The 21,247-nt window shown below is 31.5% G+C and overlaps 1 protein-coding gene and 1 long non-coding RNA gene across 7 annotated transcripts in view; one reads left to right on the forward strand and one right to left on the reverse strand.

Annotated features, from left to right (window-relative positions):
• Window positions 1-18,808, reverse strand: LOC148610017 (battenin-like). Of its 6 annotated transcripts, none has more exons than XM_088541855.1 (16): window positions 18,746-18,806; window positions 18,341-18,496; window positions 17,355-17,393; window positions 15,590-15,669; window positions 14,068-14,135; window positions 13,027-13,101; window positions 10,244-10,296; window positions 9,872-9,906; window positions 9,183-9,289; window positions 7,352-7,406; window positions 5,752-5,924; window positions 4,724-4,809; window positions 4,090-4,209; window positions 2,630-2,740; window positions 2,042-2,207; window positions 1-694 (listed from the first exon to the last, which is right to left on the reverse strand). In XM_088541855.1, the coding sequence occupies exons 3-16, from the start codon at window positions 17,376-17,378 to the stop codon at window positions 633-635; spliced, it is 1,215 nt and encodes a 404-aa protein (XP_088397981.1). In that variant the 5' UTR covers window positions 17,379-17,393; window positions 18,341-18,496; window positions 18,746-18,806; the 3' UTR covers window positions 1-632. The 6 variants fall into 6 exon arrangements, with proteins under 6 accessions (XP_088397981.1, XP_088397983.1, XP_088397979.1 ...); XM_088541857.1 differs by having other exon boundaries at window positions 18,737-18,758; XM_088541853.1 differs by lacking the exon at window positions 18,341-18,496 and having other exon boundaries at window positions 18,746-18,808.
• Window positions 18,584-21,247, forward strand: part of LOC148610018 (uncharacterized) — a 4,414-nt gene continuing 1,750 nt past the window's right edge. The window contains exon 1 of the long non-coding RNA XR_015914681.1: window positions 18,584-18,687. This is a non-coding gene — a long non-coding RNA (uncharacterized LOC148610018). The remainder of the gene's footprint in view (window positions 18,688-21,247) is intronic.

Consider the following 21,247-nt stretch of genomic DNA (forward strand, 5'->3'; position numbering starts at 1 on the left):
TATATAATTATTGTTTTAATATCTCATTTGAAGTGAAACACTGACAATGGAGTAGAAATGATGAAAATTGTCCTCATTAATGATCTATGACTAAAGTTTTCATGTTTACAAAGGGAAAAAAATCCCCAAAACTAATATAAAAGTGACTAATAATTTTAACAGATAACCGAAAATTGAAAATCTCCTTTGATTAATCTTATCTAGAAATTTTGCCTTCAGGAATCTTATAATGGATGCTTAGAATTCATTTTTCATTCCATATAAAAAATTCAGGACAATGTAAATTTTTTTTCAGGCAAAAAGAATTTTTACCAACAAGCAGTTTCCCAACAGGACAAGTTAAAATGAATTCAGACTTACAATTGATATGTATCTGATGCAACTTTCAAATTTGAGGGAAAAAAACACACATATAATAAAAAAAATATCACAGTTACTTTTTAACTTCTTAATATCAGGAAATAAACACTACCAGCACATATTCAGCTTCAATAAAATCAAAATTAGAATATTTTTACTACTATACACATGCACTAAAATTTGGTTCGCATAAGTCAACATATGTCAGAAAGTGTCAATTTTAAAATCACAGAATAGGCAGACTTGGCACAGATGGAATGTATATTCTACCATCAGTCATTTTCCAGTGCTGTGTTGAACAATAAGGTCTCCAACCCTGTTCCTGATATAATACCTAAAAATAGAAAACAAAATAACTGAATAAAATAAAATTGTATAAGCGATCAAAGATTTAAAAATTCTGGCATGCAAAGTTCAGAAGAAATACATGTATTTCAAATATGCATTCTTTTAATGTGTTTAATATTGAAAGTACTGTTGTTCACAGAGTACCAAATTTCGTGGTTTTTGTGGGTTAGCCAGACAATGGAAATTTGTTCCCAGCAAAAAGGAGATTCACATTGATGTGTATACTGAAAACCTCAAAACAGCAAATTCAAGAAGCCACAAACTTGAGTATCTTCCCTAATCTACAGAAGTTGGTATCCATGAATTAAAGTACTTTCATCATAGTTCACTATGAATAAAAACTCCAATTCAAACTGCAATGTACATCCAATTCTTTTTCAAGTTATCAATTTTATACCTGATAATCTGCTGTTTGTTATATCTACATTAATATCTATTCAGTATTTGTCAACCCATCAAACCCCCAAAATGCAGTGTGAAATTCAACAATATATGCCAAATTGTTTTACAAGTAAACTTACTGATGCAGTATATATGTAATATCAGAATAATTTTGAATGTATATTTTTTTAAAGGACTTAACATATCACTCACATGCAAATACAAGAAGTCATCAATTAAATCAACAACAAAAATTATGATTTTAACATTTTTGGAATTCCATCAGTTAATCATGGGAGTGAGAAAACTCCATTTGGTGAGATTAATAACCCTTAACTTTTCAATGTAAAATGTTCAAAAATACACATGAATAATGTAATGCCAATTACTTTTTCTTTAAAAAAATGGCATATCCAAAGGGAGGTCCTTAGGCAACCCAGTCCTGCACCCCTTACCCTGAAAAGTTTGGTTAATAAGGAGGAAGTCACAGAAAATTACAGGTGTTGGCCCTCTATTAGGCCACTTAGCCCCTCCCCCCTCTTTTTCAGAAATTAAGGATCTGCCACTGAAAAATTGAATAAGAGACTTCAAAAGTATACACAGAAGATATCTGCATTTCATTTTGAATTAACCTTCAGGTTTTATGTAAGTGAACTACTGTAATCATATTAAATTTCGTTGTTGCTAATTTTCGCGGATTCTGTGAAAAGATAATATTTGTCGGTATCAATTTTTGCAGTTCCGCAAAATAATTATAATTATAAAGTATTAATAATTGATTTTGCAGGTACTGTTTTTCAAGCTTTTATGTCCCCTGCGAAAATTAGAACACAGCAAATATTAACACGTTTACAGGATAGGAATTTGCTAAGCTTCATTATGTTATATCTCCAAGGTTATTTTGTACCCAGATGTTCGGAAAAGAAATTACATAACAGACTCTATTTCTTACCAACAGTAATAAACAAAGCTGCTATGTTGATACACAATTCTCGGTCCTTTTCAGGATATTTATCATCATTGAGCAAAATGTAGAAAATGTTGACATAAGAGGCTCCACCTAGTAGCCCTACATATATCATCAAGGGAGGTAATAAATATACTGGAATGAATTTGATCTGAAAAAGATTGTAATAATTAAATAATTGAATAAATATCAGTTATTGTTAATATTGTATACATACAAAAAATAGTTAATCTTTGTTTTGAGTAGTGAGACTGAATTTTACAAATTATGGTCAGAATCATGATATCATTGCAAAACCTTTTACTTTTCATAATGTTAAATTTTAGAGCATAACACACATTACTTCATATTTCATTTATTTTTCCCTGGTAAGTTTTATCTGCTACGAAAGACCATTATTTATGGGATACCCATTTTGTATGTAGTTTTCATGATTAAGACAATTGCCAACAAAATGTAAAACTTTCATTGAAAACGAAATAAAAGTTTAGATATTTCAGCTAAGTCCAAAAATATTTGTGACTTAAGAAGATTTACAAGAGTAATATGCCTTCCAAGATAATGTTAACTTACATGTACATCAACAAGCCATAAAATCATGTTAATCAGTTGTAACACAGAAAGAATTTCTATTCTTTTAATGGTAAATAGCTGCACTGAAGATCTGGACACAAAAACTCCAGCCTAGAAAATAAAGTTCTCACATAATTATTTTTCACTAAATCATAAAATATTTATTTTGGGTAGAAATTTATTTTTACAAGAATGTTTCATTTTACTGAATGTTTCATTTTTGTTTCATCTGCATGTCAAATTGTTGACCTTGCACACTTTCAATGGAGCATGCTCTTGACAAAAATGTGAAACTGGTCAACATTTCAACACATCAATTAAACATAAAAAATAAAAAATTCAATTTTTATAATTACATTTGACGTTTCTCTTATTTTATTTCATCTGTATCAAAGATCTCTGCTGGTGAACATCATTTCTGTTACATTTACATGTAATTTAATTTTAGAAATGCAATACACAATGATCAATGAAAGTAGTCCCTTAATTTTGGGGGTGGCCTTAATAACCAGAAATGTATTTCATCTATTCTTGACACATCATGTCTAATCCCAATTATTCAAAGAGATTAGAATGTTTCATTGATATGCATTGTCATTATCTGGCTTGAAAAGGATTCCTTGGTTTATAAAATTTCGTAAAAGTTTGAAACCATTGACAACCTTCCCTATGATTAAAATGGAATCACAAGATTTATAAATTGTGACATTTTTTTTTGATGTATGGTGCATACACGAGAGAAAACTGAATGATTCTTTCATCTATGTATTTTCTACTAATCTCTATAACAATTAATTCTTCAACAAATTTAATACTTTGTCAAGTGTTGTTTATATTTATAGTTTTTTTGCTGGTTGGACAGTATAGAATCAATACCTCCTACAAAGAAAAATGTAATGAAATCAAGTATTTTCCCCAGTTCAGCAGAGTTTACACATTTTGGTTCCATTTTGCTACTAGATTTACATGTTAAGGAAGTTTACTGGTCTATACAAGAACAACAAGGATTTCATAGGGTAGTGAAATCTTTTAAAATCTTTTAGTGTAGGACAATATAAGTGGAGAACATAGCTGTGTCATTTCTCTAGATTTTCCATAGGTTTTATCTTAGCAGGTTTTACCTATTAAAATCACTGAAAAAATAACAAGGATATCACAAAAACTTCCCAAATAACATTTTAAGGCATGTTTAATGAAATTAAAAAAAGAAAAGTGGGCGTCAATAGGCAAAAAATATTAATGCTATGAAATGGATAACACCAGAGGAGACTGGAAATCTGACAAAAATGGTTGAACATGACCAGTGAACATCCTTAAGTGTGGATGAACTGTATTAAGTTTCTTTTTTTTTGGTCATGAAGACATATTTTTTGATATCCTGTAAAAAATTGGTTGAAAATTGTTTAAGTTTTTTTATGGATAAGTGTAGTATTTACCCCACTGAGAATTCTATAGTATACCTGATAACAAAGAGACAGAGCTGCATACAGTTCTGGACATCCTGTGTTGTACTCTGCTTTAGGTCTAACTTTAGCTGCACTTCCCTGAGCTACATATTCAAACATATAAACAAGGCATAGCTGGAAGAGAAAATCAAGTTTCTCTATAATAGCAATTTTTTTATGATAAATACACTGTGAAAGTATCATTCTTCATGGGGTACCAATATTCATGGTTTTCATGGGTTGGGTAAACAACAAAAATTGTTTCATAACGAAAAGGAAATTTCTCATACATTTATATGGTACAGTTGTCAAATCCATGAAATCAAGAATCCACAAACTCATAATTTTTCCTAAACCACAAATATTGGTACCCAGGAATAAAAGTACTTTCACAGAAGTCAATAACAGAAAAGTTGTTAGTGACTCAGTGAAAAATTCAAAGGAAACTTGGTTTGACACCAATATTTCAATTTGAGTCATGAAAATGGTTAAACATACAGCTGATATTCAGGATACCATATTGTTTTGGCCTTAGATAAGCAACAGGATTCAGCATGTTATAAACAATTTGAAAATGTTGCTGTTTACAGACTCAACAAATCAGAACATCTGAAACATGTATATACCTGAAAAGCAATTTTAAACTTACATTCACTGACACCCATAATATCAGTCTAAAACACCTCCATATTCTGCCTAGAGCTGTCTCTTTTGGCTGAGACTCCATAGCACTGGCTACAAAATAATAACTCTAATCTCAAGATGAGGTTGACAAAATACTATAGCTATATTTATTTTTCAGTATTCCTTAGTAATAATAATAATGACATTAATATAAGCATTTTATACAAGTTTGAAACACATTTATTCTTTTTTGAATGAAATGTTTTTGTCACTTGTTCTAAAATATTGCAGGGGTGTGGTGTGGTGGTCATTTAAAGGACAAGAATTTTTACTTAAAAGCCTTAAAATGTAAAATATCCTTATGACACCCTTTTGACACATTTCTATTTTGTCCAAAGATTGACATATCTGCTCTGAGCTAACAGTACCAACCACAAACCACGAACATGTACCTCCTGTATAAGGTGTTTCTCTTATTTTTATTTTACACAGTGAATGTTCATCAATAATAAAATAACCACTAACCCTATCAAGTACAATATTAGAGCATCCAAAAAACAGGAGGTTTCTTTTTCATTTATAATTTTTCATTTGTTCATTAACTTTTATTTCAATCACAAGCACTATATCACACTGTGATATTTAAGCTCTCTCTACAGTAAAGAAGTAATTTTCAGGGTATACTCATTTTCTTTATAATTGTGATGGTCAAACAAAACTGTTTTTTTATACAATATGCAATGATAGTTTCTCCTCAGAACTGCAAAATTTGATACTCACAAACAAGTTCTTTTACAATAATCATTAAAAATCAATACATTTACAGTACTGAGTGCAGTAATTTTTGTGAAGTGTAATTTTCTAGACTTGCTGGGTCCTGCATATTGTTCGGTTGTAAATTCCCTCAATAAAACATCTTAACATCTTAAACAAATTAAACAAAGAAATTATGGGATGGGGGTTATTCCTTGATATTTCATTACTGTATTGAAAGTTATCCCAATGTAAAAATGCTTATATCTGATGTTTATTGCAAATGAGTCAAAAGCTTACCAGACACTTCATCAAGTTCCCCCTCAGAGCTGCCATAGAGGAGGGGTTCTTTTTCTCCCAGTAAGTCACTGTCCTTTACATCTATCAATTCTTCTTCACTTGGTCGTTTTATGATCCAGAAAAATGCCAGCAGGTAAACCAGAACCACAGGTGATGTTAACAGGAATGCATATCTAAAAGTGATAAGATAAAGATTGATTGATTATTGTTTAACATCCTATGGCAGATATTTCATGTACTTCAGGATGAGAATGATTGACTATATGAAACAGACCCTGCTTTGTACTAAACCAACACCCTGAGCAGGATTTTAATTGTGCCAGCTCACAGAAGCAATAGCCAGCTCAGGTAGGCATGCCATCTGCCCTGGACACATCATTCTGATGCTGAGTCAGTTATCACTCTATCCCCTTAAATACCATGTGTCTGTGAGAGAAGCAATGACTACCAATTTTCAAGTCTTTGGTGTGACTAAACCAGGGATGAACACAAAACCTCCCACATTTGAGGTGATTACACTACCATGAAACCAAAGAGGCATGGAACAAGACAAAGAAAAGAACAGAAAATTTATTTACAAAAATTGCATGATTAGAAAACTTAATACAATCCATAACTTATGGCTTTGAAGGAGACTGGGTTGTTCAATTATATTAGATAAATTTTCTGTGTTTTTCATATTGTTTGTTAATCAATTTTTTAATCTAAGGATTGTTTTCAACTGTTGGTTTGAATATTGGATACAAATGACTTTGGGTAGTTTACCCTGAAGAAACCATACTTGCCAACTTATCTGCAATTCATCCATTATTTTGTCAAAATTGTAAATCATGACATTTTTGCCATTTGATACAATTTGGGTGATGCAAAGCAATGGATCTTCTTTTTTTTATTTAATACATGATGTACTAGTGGTGAAGCTGAAAGTACTTTTTGTGACTTCAGAATGAATAAAATACGGGAAATTTCATGTGACATCCTCCTCAGTGTATGGATCATGATGTCTTGTACATGTAAAGTTAAGAATAATTTTAATTAAAAATCACATATTTTATTACATGTCTGGGGCAATTTTTGTGCTTGTAAAATTTTAGAAACAGGTACAATTACTTGCATTCACCTACTTGTATTTCACTAATGTTGTGATTTGAGTGCACACAACTGCCTAATTATCATACAAGTATCTGTACATACATGTATGTTATTACTACCATTGTACTTATTTTCACAGTGTTTCTATTTTCACAATCAGTAAAAAAAATACATGTATGCCTATACAGTGTAAAGCATTTAGCAAGTGGTGACTTGAATATCTGCAAAAAAATTAAGAACCATCTATCTCAAAGAGTCAGAACAATTACAGTTATAGCCAGGGTACTTATACGTTTATACCATCTCTTGTTGGGAAACGAGACATACGACTTGTGAAAGTTTATATCCTTTAATTTTCAAAAACCAAAGTACATATATTTGAGACAGACAACACACACTAATTATCAAACAGAAGACGAAAAATGTTGTTTCTGGAAAATAATAAATCAAAAGAAATTGAACTCAACTCATGTATATAATACCACTGAAGTTTACAGACACCACATACTTTGTAAGGTTTTTCAGTTTAGCAGTATTTTGTCCACCTGCACCAACTGCACAACCTAAAAAATATAAACATTAAACATGATATACTAAATAGATACTGTAAATGTAATGATTTTTGTGGAATAATATTTTTCGCTATTTTCGCGGTGGACAGAAAACCACAAAAAAAAGTACTGATTTTTAACATTATGTAGCACATATCTTTTTTTTAACCGCAAAAATTAATATCTTTATGGTAATTAAATGGAAAGAGTGAATAACCAAAATATGTTCATGAGTGCCAAATAATGCACAGATGTAACGAGTGTGCAGAACAAGTTTAACACAAATTAAATCTTTTTTTGAAAAGATCGATTATTTTTTGGTTAATCATGATAACCTATCAATTATCCTTTTAATTATATTAATTTTCTACTTAATTTATTGCTTTTTCCAACCTAAATTTTAATTTTGCAATTGGCTGATTGATATTCATCTTTTGACATTTTGGCGGGAGAAAGTCCAAGACTGAAATTGCCTAATTTATTTCCCAGTGTGAATTACTGAAATTCTTTACACAGGGAACATTCTATATATCACTGCTATATACCTGGTATATAATAAATTGATATAATGTATCTTTACATAATGAGGTACAAATGTAATTCAGACAAATTCTTCTTAAATTTCTTTTTCTATGAATGCACAACTAATTAAACATGTCAAGAGCTGTTTATATAGAATATACCACATCTTTACTTTGGAGATTAATAAAAAAAAAATCTTTTCAACTGTAATTTTGTTGTTTCTTACCATAACTGAACATAAAAAATCAACAAATAGTCTTCAATACATGTATTGGAACTGTGAAAGGGTTTTAAAACTTAATTCTGAAGTACCGGTACATCAACTATAATGCCAATATTCAATAAACACATGGATCCCAGGTTACTGCAAAAGTATTAATTATCACAGTTGCTAATTCTCGCAGATTCTGTTGAGTCAATATTTACATAGGTACAAATTTTCATGATTTTAAAAAAAAAGAAATCATTATATAATGTTAAAAATCAATTTTGTGGGTACTATTTTTCACGCTTTTCTGTTTCGCAGGAATATAGTGAAAATTAGTGCACTGACAAAATTAACGCTAACCAACCAAATTTTGATGAAAACATGTACTAACTTCAATGTCAGGATATTGACTATGTTTTACTGCTAATTTGCTCAATAAAATAACAAAAATAACTGACTTGGAAAAATCAGTTGGTTTATACATTTAACGAGGTTTGAAATTAGTGGGGACCAACTTGCCAATGGCCCCTAAAATTTGGTGTTGGCTACTAAAATTCTGCATAGGTTAAAAGAAGTATACATATTGGCAGCTGTGGGCTACCAAGCCAAAATTTTAGGTTAAAACCGTGCAGTTTAATTTTAATGAATAATTAATTGGAAAGATTAAATAACAAAAATAAGATCACGAGTGCCATAGAAAGCCTAGACTAAACGAATGTGCAGAACATGTTCTGTGCACAAGTTAATTCATAATGTGTTCTTAACAAAACTGATCATATTTTGACTATTCATGATAACAAATTGATTATCATATTTATTAAATAGATTTCCTCCATTATTCGTTGCTACTTTCAACATAAATCTTGAATTTTGTGAATAGACAGATTGATATTCATGTTGTGATGCTTTGTATTGTTTTGGCAGGAGAAACTGCGAGAATAAAATTACTGAATTTATTTCAAAATGTGAATTATCAATAATTATTACACTGGGAACATTTGGTAAATCACTGCTATCTATATAATAATCTCCTTAATTGACCCTTCATTCTTTCTTACCAAATATGATATATATTGTTGATCCCAGGACACCTGCCATCCCAGTTCCACTGGACCAGGCATTTACAAATTTACTGGGAAATAAACGTAAATATCCTAAGGCAACACTGGAAAATAAACGTAAATATCCTAAGGCAACACTGGAAAATAAACATACAATTACCTACTGTAATAAAGGATTATTACATAAATATTTAAGAATAATATAAATTGCATCATAGTGCCAGTGCACACTATATGATGCCCCAATGACATATCCCCTGTGTCAATTCCTTCAATAAACCTTTCTTTTACATTTTGTATATCAAATGCATTATCCATGAATCCATGCTTTGAAGCTAGCAACTATTTACAATAATTTGATGCATCCTCACTGTATTAAATGTTGACATACAATCATTTTAATAATTATTGCAATGATCTTATTAGAGTAAATTGCAAAATGATTATTCCCAATGACAAACAAACTACTTGTACCTTTTATTATCATGTTTGAAAAAGAAAAAAAGTTACTAATGGCATCTTTGAATTAAATAAACGAGAAAGTTCAAATCATAACCCTTGCAGTCTTATGATAAATCAGCTTCTAATATCTCTACACACAGGTTAATAGTGTCTATAGATATGAAAAACTTTCCAAAATATGGATTAGGGCCCAAAAAGGCCTGTGTCCCTGTAATGTTACTTACTTTTCTCCAAATGCTGCACTTGCACCAACAAAAACCTACAAGTGTTGAATGACAATGTATTCACAAAATATAAAAATATATACACCTAACAAGACTAGGGTACAGGAGATAATCCCTGATTCAACTATTTACAGATATAAACTGCTGCACATATTTAACTATAAAGAAATGCAACATGTAAGCATGATTTTTTTTGATTTTTTACTGACTCAGAATAGCATGATGTATTGTTTTGTTCTTGCCTTATATTTTTCTACATACTGAGTGCTTTACATTTTTGTATTTTTTTATTATTATATTTTTTTTTGTTTTTTATAATTCATTCTGGTCACTGTATACAAATGGTAGCTGAACTCTCCTGATTATACTTACAATGCAAATGATGGCAAACCAAAAATCAAAGGCAAAGGCCACACCAAAAAGTCCTGTAAAATAAGTCACATTCTTAGATCAACATTAGACTGTAATTAAATTAGTGTTTAAGCCTTCTTTTTTTCTAAACTGAAAATTCAATGCTCATGTTAAATCCATCAGAAATTAACAATTTTCTTCTTTGTTCTTATTTATAATCTTATTCTTTAGAAAACATGTACAATACAAAAAAACTAAAATAGCATTTTTTTGGTATTACCATTTTCTTTATTATATTGAAGTGAGTTGTCATGTTTTTAGTCATAAGCTTCTCATATGTAATGGGAAATTAAAATGATGGAACTCACATTTGATTTACACAGGCCAAAGTATTTCACATGAAATTTAAGTGAAACAAGATTCACAAGAAATTAAAGTGAATTTTACATTAACTTCATGTGATATACAAGTGACATTCACTTCAAAGGATTTTCATGTGAAGATTTTACATTGAAATTTATGTGAGAGCTTAATTCACATAAATTTCATGTTAAGTCTATCACAATTTCTCAGTGCAGGAGAAAATCACATGAAATTCAATTAAAAATTATTTGAAAAGACTTTACTAGGTCTCACACTCCCTTTCTTTTTAAAAGAGCAACATACCTTTATATGTGAACAACACGGGCATACTTGTGAGATAAAGAAGACATGACATAAAAATTTCATTTTTTAAATGTTTATATTTATAAAAACTATACAAGTTTAGATACGAGTATAACAAAGGTTTTCTCATCGGGTTAGCACTAAATAAAGTTAGAATGATTTATCTGTGTTATCATGACGACCTAATTAATATGCATAAATGAAAACCAGAAGTAACACCCACTTACCATATATGGAAGTGCTACGTTATTGGTTCTCAATCTCCATTAGAGTGCATTGAAAATGTACACACATGCCGAAAAAAATTAATAAATCTCAAAAATAGCTTGTATATATAATGCAAAGTGGTCCAATGATCTGTGGATGTGTCCGATAATCGTATTTAGAAAGTAAGAAGACTAAAGTTCTTCTCGTTTTCTGTCAGCTTTTCACTTTCATTAGGCATACATCCCCATGTGGTGAAAACACAACTACTTTGCACACTATTTTTAGGACTTGAACAGGTGGATGCAAATACAATAGTGACAGTGTGCATTGTTCTTTTTTTGCCGCTGGCTTATATTAATTAACAAGCCCAGTAGACTTAATTATGGCCAAGAGAAACCGTGGGCGGCTTCTTTTATCTTTACATGGTTCGGCGCCTTGTGAAACAAGTGTGGATGCAGGCGTATGACTTTGATAATTGAAAAAATAATTGCATTTCTTTTGTCTCACTAATTTTGAAATAAAACACTTTACATGGAGAATTTGACACAATTTACAATAGGCGACTCAAAGTGAGTTTAATGGAGCTATTCTGGTACGAACAATACTTTTTTTTTACAGGTCAGTTAAAATATTCAATTTTAGCAAAAAAGATTTAGAACACGAGGAAGCTTCTGCACGAAACCTTTATGCATTCTCAAATAAAATTATCAAAAACCAATAAAAAATAAACATTTTCATATTATTCTATAGCTGTACTTGTGGGGTACTGGTATACTTATCAGGAGTAACATTGCCTAAAAAAGTATTTCCATTGAAGATCGAGATCGGAACAGTTTAAATCTTAGAATGTGAATTTAATTTACTTTATGTAAAAAGTTCAATCGAACATGACAGAACATAATGAATTATTTCTATTTAATCTTGAAACAGAAGTGGTGTCGTATCTCTGTGTATTCTAGTCTTCACACATGTAATAGTTAAATATTTCTGTTGTTGTTTATCATTTTCATCTTGAAGTTATTCAAATTGATACAACTGTAAGTATATATTCGTTGGCAAACCAAAACTTTCCATATTTTCACTCTCAGTTGTAGTAATCATGTAAAAAGTGCAGAAGCCCCATCCATTTCAACCACTCAATCTACGAATTGAGAACCAATGATGTAGCACGGTCACGTGACCACATGGCTAATTAAAATTTGTATGGCTTGGGTCATTGTTGACTTTCAACCAATTTATCTTCAATTAAATGACGTAATTGACTACAAGGGGCATTTTTATGATATAAATTAGGTGTAATAAATCACCTAATAAATAAACCAAAAATTGAAAAAAAACCCAATTTTTTGTGTCATGTCTCCTGTAACATAGTTTCTAAAATTCAAAATCAATTTTCTTCCATTATAATTATACAACTGCTGCATAGGTCTAATGGCTGCAGAAATGCTTTAATCACTTTAATTAATTACTTTAATCACTGGTGCATCTTGTGATGGACTATCAATACAACATCTACCAGTGGATATCTAAGTACCAGTCCATATAAAATTCACACACTGCATATAGTATTAGTAGAGGTGATTCATGGCATAGAAAAAAAACATCAAACAAATGATGCATTTTTTGTCTACATATGCCATATTTTTATATAACGATAGTCCTTTTTTGTATTTTGATCTGCTCTTTTGAGAAAACCATACATTCATCTCCCACTAAAATCAACTTTCTTTGGTTTAATTTGGTTTGGTAAACTAAATTAAACCAAATCAAGAACCAATAACTCCTGCAAAATGTCATACACAACCTATTGGATTTTTGACATGCATAAATCACCTTGTCTGATTTTTTTAAAGATTGCTTCTTAATGGGAACAACATTGAATTACTATTTTTAACTAGGCTGCTCAAAATAAAATTTAATTAAGTACTTACCAACAAGCATAATCATGGCATTGATGAATATTCTAATACCATAAGGTACTTTGAGCAATAAAAATCCATTTATACCTAAAACAACGTGTATCATTACTAAGTATATAAACATATAGAAATGTTCCTTTGCGAGGTTTTGGGGGAAACAGATATTTTAGAAACAAAATGTTCCGAGTATTATAGAAACAAAATTCTCAGAGTAAACTTAAGATTTGTCATTTTGTATAATTTATTTTGCTACCAGCAACAGTGTGTATTTGAAGGTATAACAACACTTTTAAAATAGCTATTTTATGTTTATGAAATTTAATTACTGTTTTAGTTGTTGTACCAGTTGACATTTTTCACATTTTTTAAAATGCAATTTATACATGGTATGAACAGACAACAAAACTGATAACATTTGTATTTGATAAGCTTCAGACTGATTTAGTGGAGTCTAAGTACTCATTTACTTTTGTTACTTTGTATTACTTTGGTCATTTTATGTTATTTGTTGTGTTTGTCTGTTTTCCCTGTCTGGTCTTTGTCCATGGATTACATTCTTTTGATTTCTGCAAAAATCTTGGTTTCCTTAATTACTCTCTTATACATGTGATACAGCACCAGTGCCACAAAATTTCAAAAAATACTTAGTAAGAGAAAATTCTTAAATGTCTGTGACATTATTAATGACAAAGACTTTTATTGGAGTTACCATGGAAGTTAAGAAAGTATTTTAAAACTTTTGTGGCGTCAGGCCTGGGATATCTGGAAGACTCGTGAATCAACACATGACCTCAAGTATGTTTTTCACATTTAAGGACTTGTATATATGAAGATTGAATCCCATAATTATGCTCTCTCCTGTCTGGAAAATTAGAAAAATCTGACCTAGAATTTAATCACAGGTATATGTATGTTTTCAACATTTGTGTACTTTAAGAAAGTTACAACCTATATTTTACCTGAAAATTGACATGTTTTCTATAAATATCTAAATAAAGAAAAAGCTGTGACATATGATTTCAATGAACTTCACATATTTACATCAATACTTACTTTTTACAATGACAGACAAAGCTACATTGGCAAAGAAGACCACTCCTACATTGTTCCTCTGGTTAAAACTGTTAATTAAGTGTATCAGCAATTAGTAAAGCAATATCTTTGAAAATACTATTTACATTCATTTCAGCAATACACTATACCTATAATTCTTGTTATATTTGAGAGAAAATTCATACAATTAATATGTACATTTGCCATAAAAGTGATGTCTAATTCATTTTAGTGCTGACGGTAAATCTGATGCTATGGCTTTTGAGAAGTATAGCATTAGATGGTGAAACATATGATATTTCAACATCAAGGTCAGAACATTGTATGAAGTATCTATCAAAATTATTGCTCCCCCTTACAGAAAGTATGGCTCTCTGATGAACATTTGCCGCAAATATATGGCAACTTTAGCACAAACTTGTGACAAACACTCCATAGCCTAATATGGAAAGCTTTCATGTTTTGGGGAACATCATGACTACAAAATGTATTGTTATGCCAATGGTATATGTACCAGTACTAGCTAGATTTCCTGTAATCAATACTTGTACAATCTAAAATTTACCATTGCAATTGTGCCAAATTTTGTTTTACATTGTTTTAAAAATGTTAATTTCTCCAAATTTCAAGACACAGATTAATGCAAATATATCTCTAGATAGTACTAAGCTACTTGTTTAATGTAGCCTTAATTGATACATTTGTGTACTCATTTATAGCAAAGCAGGTAATCCTGCTAACTAATACATGTAATACCTGTTTGATTGCATACTGTATCCAAATTAAGGTATACACAGAATAGTAAATGAAATGGGAAGATGTTTAATACCCTCAACGATTTAAATTTATAATAGAAATGAGCATGCTAAAAAGAATTTGAAAGTTCTGGTGATCTTTCAGTGAATGTTTACCGAAACGTTGCCAGAAGTTTAAGCAATTTGGCCAAAAGAACATCAACTAAATTTCTTGCAAAGTTACCGCAAACATGAATGGTGACTATAAATTATAGCAATCTCGCAGTTTATAAACAGCTAAAAGCTGCGATGTTTGCAAAATGTTTGCTGCAAGCCACAAACAAACAGCAACCATTGTGGCAAACAAATTGTTTGCTGCATATTTGCGGCTTGTGCGGCAAGCTTACAGCAAACATTTCTGTTTGGTCAGGGCCAATATAAACATTAAACCTTATTATAATTTAACACTCTGCCCCTTATGGGAGGTAGATTTATCTTGAGTGGGAACAAATCATCACTATGACATTCTATTCATAGGGTCAGTATCTCATGGTAGACAAAATATCATAAGACCAGTGGGTCTAATAGATGTACATTTGTACCTGTACATCTGTACATGATGGTTTTCCTTATTCGCCAATTGCCCAGTCCTTTAAACGTGTACATAAATGTATGAGTACTCGTTCATTTCTATGTACAGGAATGCCTTTTATTATGGGGCATCCTAACAAGAAGACTTTACACCAAATAAAATTAGAAGATCTTAATTATCAATAGAGTACACCTACCTATCTGCTATGGTTTTAGCTGCAGATGTCACAATAACATAAGGTAGATTGTTAATAGATCCTAGCAGAAAAAAGCCAATCTGAAAATAACATAGGCTAGCAAGATTGTTAATACATCATAGAAAAAAAATCTGAAAATAAAATAAAGTATATTTTTCATAGACCCTAGCAGAAAAAAGCCAATCTAGAAATATAAACATGAACTAGATTGTAAACAGATCACAATCTCAGAAATAAGCGCCGAAGAGGACCAAAGTAGTCCTTTTAGCCATCTAAAACTGGACTCTTAAACCTACTATACTTTTTTCACAAGAATCATTTAATCAATAGAAAGCATCTAAGTTATTCACCCAGTTTTCATATCAGAAAATAAATCTCATAAAGTAATTTTTTTTTACTCTTCAAAGACAAGAACTCCAACATCGATCAACAGATCTTTATGAAAATTTCGGCATTGGTCCATCTCACCATGCTGATCAATTTTAGCCCATAATAATTTAGCTAATCCCATTTGTTTTCAAGTTATTTCCATGAGTCCTTCATTTTTTGTAATGACCACCAAGTTTTTCCGACAGACTGAAAATCTCAACACACAGATTATTAAGGATATCCTAACAAGCATTCATGCCATGTTTGGTAACATTATTCATCCAGTAGATTTTCAAAGTTGGAAATATAAAATTCTGGCATAGGTCCATCCCATCTTTCTGAACAATTTGACTCCCTGCCAAGTTTTAGTTAATCCCAACTGTTTAGAGTTATTTGCAAAATTCTGCAATTTGACCCCTATGGTCTATTTTCAGTAACAGTGGCCATGTTTTGCACAAGACCAAAAATCCCCAAGCACAGATTGTCAAAGATGTTCTGAAGAAAATAATGCTATGTTTTGTTTCAATCTATTCAGTAGTTACAGAAAAGAAGATTTTCTAAGTTAGAAATGTCAATTCAAATGCAAAAATCATTTTCAGGACCCATAACTCAATCATCCATCAAGGAATCTATCTTCAAAATTTAAAAAAAATTGGCATAGGTCCTTCCTATCATGCTGAACAATTTTTCCTCTAAAGAGTTTAGCTTAATCCAACTGTTGTTCAGTTATTTGCAAAATTCTGCAATTTAATCCATATGGTCGCCTCAAATGGATTGTTAAAACCACCCTAAGGAACATTCATGCAAAGTTTGGTTACAATCCATTCAGTAGTTTCTAAGGAGAAGATGTTCTAAAAACTGACAAAGACTATGACCACAACAGGCAATGATGATGGACACAAAGTGATGGCAATAGCTCTTCTGGCCACATGAGCTAAATATGCAAGTCATTAACAAAAAACATGTGGGAGTCATTTGCTAATTTCAAAAATCAAAAATATGTTGTTCACCCCAATTTAAATTTCCTACAAGGAAGTTGATAGCTCTTCTTTTAAACGTTTGATCTTCAATTCTAGAAACTTTCTTGAGATTTGATCTACAATGTATCTGCGTAAATAGAAATTGAAAACATGAATTAGTTTTCCCATACTACACTGAATCAGATAAAAATTTTGAGAATTGGTTAATTTTAATGATTTTCTTAATTTTAATCAACCTGTACTGCGACCATTCCCTGAATCAACCCCAATCAATGAACATGCCGAACAGCCATTCAATTCAATAGTTGTGCATACTTTAATACTTGTATATATACATATATATTAAAATATAATTTCGATAGGTGAATCATCCTCTCTGTTCACACCTATAAAGAGCTAGCTTTACTTGTACATACCCAGTTTCTAAGGTCAGATCCCATTGCATAGCTGTAGTTCTGAAATAGAATAGTGTTAATCATGTATAGCTTATCCAAAACAGGTAACAAATTCACCTGTATATCACATACATGTACAGCCTTGAATCATATTTTATACAAATACAGAGAAAAGTACTATTGTAATATATCCATTCATCCTTCAAAATATTTTTATTTGTAATCTACAGCTACAATTATATAAAAAGGTTTGTCACTGAAACAACCTTTATTGCCCACATAAAATATGGTGCCAAAAATGAGTTGACTTTGTTTGTTTTTTATCACTGCTTTCTACATACTGTGAAAGTACTTTAATATGTGGATATCAATTTTTGTGGATTAGGGAAGTTACACCAGTTGATGGATTCTTGAATTCATGGTTTTGAGGTTTTCAGTATACACATCAATGGAAATATTTTTTTCTTTTGGAACCAAATTTCGTTCATGTAATCTTTAACCCTCTTTTTTTCATTTCAACATAAAAATATTTTTTATTTTGACATAACAATATTGGGTATGGGTCAGAACAAGGAGCCAAGTGATAATATGTTAAAATTTATGAGTATTCTTAGGTACAGAAGGCAGTGCATTCATGATCACATTATTTAAGGGTGAAGATACATTATAAAGTTAGAAAAGCATATTTCCTATCACCAATTGATCTTTGAGGAAATAAAAATTGTAAAACCTATCTGTAATCACCATAACAGACCAAATTAATATGAGCTGCAGAATTTCTCCATTCAGCACCACATATACCCAAGTTATTGATCCACCACTACTAACTCATTGTTAGATGAATGGATTTTCTGTACCAGATATACCAATTACAATCTATGAGGATCTCCTGTACATGGTGATCGCAATACTGGTATAAAAAAAATATTCCAGAATTGTATACCAGTATTGTACCAGTATTGAAAACTATGACAGTAATTTTTTCCCTGGTATGATAAAGCACTCACTTTCAAATATTCAGGTAATAATAAGACTGTTCCTTTTGAAAAATCATTTCATGTACAAGTAATGGCAACTGCTAGTTATGTCTCTAGATGATCATTAAACATAAGGACAGAACTCCTCATTTCCTTCACAACAAGCAACTAAGTCTGAACTTTGATCTGGAAGATCACACAAAATTTGTGTTTATGTGTCAATATTTCCTTGAACATGTACATATATCATTATTGAAAATGAAATTCGTAGAAATCACATGATATAGAAATGGGAGGTTCTACAAAAAGCAAAGCCAGTTTAAGAATACGGACGAAACGGCGATTGTGTAGTACTTAAGGAGTAGAAATTGATAAAGGTGATTTTTTTTCATGCGGTATGTATGTTGTGTTCCAAAGTAAATATACCAATTTTACCAAAGTTGTCCTTTTCATGTGCTAGATAACGACCCAAAAAATCAGGTTATTTCGTCTCCTTACTATGTCGTACCATATGGTACGACATAGTAAGGAGACGAAATAACCTGATTTTTTGGGTCGTTATCTAGCACAGATATGTTTGCTGTAAGCTTGCCGCACAAGCCGCAAATATGCAGCAAACAATTTGTTTGCCACAATGTTTGCTGTTTGTTTGCGGCTTGCAGCAAACATTCTGCAAACATCGCAGCTTTTAGCTGTTTATAAACTGCGATATTGCCATAATTTATAGTCACCATTCATGTTTGCGGTAACTTTGCAAGAAATTTAGTATATATATATAATCGTCTAAATAATAGTCAACTAGTCAACAATCACTCTTACGGGGTGATGGATCGTTAAAAACGATGCGAAACATAACAATAAATAAAATATCACCAGAAGATGGTAAAATTTAAATTGAATATTTCGGATAAGGAAGGATATCTGTTATCCGAAATATTCAATTTAAATTTTACCATCTTCTGGTGATGTTAAACATATTTAGACGTTTATATATATATATAGAGAGAGAGAGAGAGAGAGAGAGAGAAAGGTCTGAAAAATTCCCAACGATGTTAGAACTGTCAAATGTGCGATGCAGATTTTTGGTCGTTTTCTCCGCGGGACTCGAACTCGTACCGCTGTGACATCTATGGCAACACCGCCTTCACAAAGTCCAGCGCCCTAGACGACTCGGCTAGCTAGGCTATATAAAATATAGCTTTCGCTGGCCGAGTCATTCCTCCTCGTAGGATTAATCTAGGGCTGTAACTTAGTACACGATGTATGGTGGTACGGGACAGTTCATTTAGATGTTAATATGTAGGATAGAGGATCAAATTAACACAGCAGTACGAGTTCGAGTCCCGCGGAGGGAACGACCAAAAAATTGCATCGCAAATTTGACAGTTCTAACATCGTTGGGAATTTTTCAGACCTTTCTATACGTTTAAATATCTTCCCTGTATCAATTTGATCCGATGGAGCAGTGTAGCAAATAGAGTCGTCACATTCTGAGACATTGTGTATATATATATATATATATATATATCATATCACAACTCATATGTTATGCCAGAGCTTGCCGTAACTACACAGACTTTTTGAATCACGCTAGACTTCTTACAATTATATTTCTGGAACAGGGTTATGTTGCTGCAAGATTGAAGTCATCACTGGTACTACAGGAGTTTTATGGTCGTCCGCATCATGAACTCGTGGATCGTTCACTGAGTACGGTGTATCCATCAGGACCATGGCGGAAAACTGATTTGTTCAACGTGTCATAGTTTTCCTTTCCTCTTTCGTCTACCACGTACTTGACTTTTATGAGCAACTAGGTGGGTGTTTATAGAAAAACAGAGGACGGTAACCCTACTGGTGCACCTGGTCCACCGCATGCTCCCAGTTTTTAGTGGAGTCTGAGATGCTCATTTACTTTTGTTACTTTATATGAATTATTTTAGTTACTCAGTGTAATTAAAAATAGACATTGGCCTCCGGCGAAACAAATAAAAATCGGAGGGGCTAATTTTAATCAGACGGTTTAGTTACTTTATGCTCTTTGTTTTGTGTGTCTGTTTTCCATTTCTGGTCTTTGTCCCTGGATTACATTCTTTTGATTTCCGCTGGAATTTTAATTCGCTTGATTACTCTTTCTACAGTACTCAAATCAGTTAATTTATTAACAAAAAAGTGCCCCGAACAAGTTTACAAATGCAAACAAGTTTGGTTATATAGTGTATTTGAATATCACTTATTTTCTTTCGGTTTGAGCAGGGACTTAATATTACAATGCTGGTTGCTTCAAAAGTCTTTTATATTTTTTCCTGCATAGGTTGATGGATATCAGTGCATATGATTGTTTTTTTTTTGTTTTTTGTTTTTTGTTTATTCACATTACAGGGACCCCAACGAATGTGTGTCATTTGTCCCTTGTCTTTTAATTCGTTTATACTATAGCAATATTTTTTTCTGAATTTTCTGTATTTCTATATACATATATTTTTAATATGATGATTTGTTTTAGGGGGATTTGGATGAGAATAAAGGAAATACAAATATACAGTTAGGAGAGTTCCTTTTAAAACTCAGGGGAAGCTGAAAATTAACTTTGATTCAATAACAATAACTTTAGATCCTCGGTTGAAAAAAAAAGTAGTTTACTGGCCAAAATGATTTTATGACAGCATTACCCAAGTACGTTTGGAGACGAGAGGGGGAGGGGGGTTAAGAGCATTAAGACGTGCGTCTGAAGTAATTCAGCACGCGCTGTACATGCATATTTATTTTTTCGTGATCGATTTCACATGCCGATTGAAAACACATGCAAACACCATAAATGGTATTTAGATGTTCTTACCGTGGACCATTGAACTGTTTGATCCACCGTTTACATATGTAAGCGGTAATGAGTTCCGTAAAACTATGGATTGAAAAAAAACTGTATTTGTTATACAT

Source organism: Perna viridis, chromosome 8 (assembly GCF_037379345.1).
Source record: "Perna viridis isolate PV_CMFRI_1.1 ecotype Kerala chromosome 8, ASM3737934v1, whole genome shotgun sequence".
NCBI classification, from domain to species: domain Eukaryota; kingdom Metazoa; phylum Mollusca; class Bivalvia; order Mytilida; family Mytilidae; genus Perna; species Perna viridis.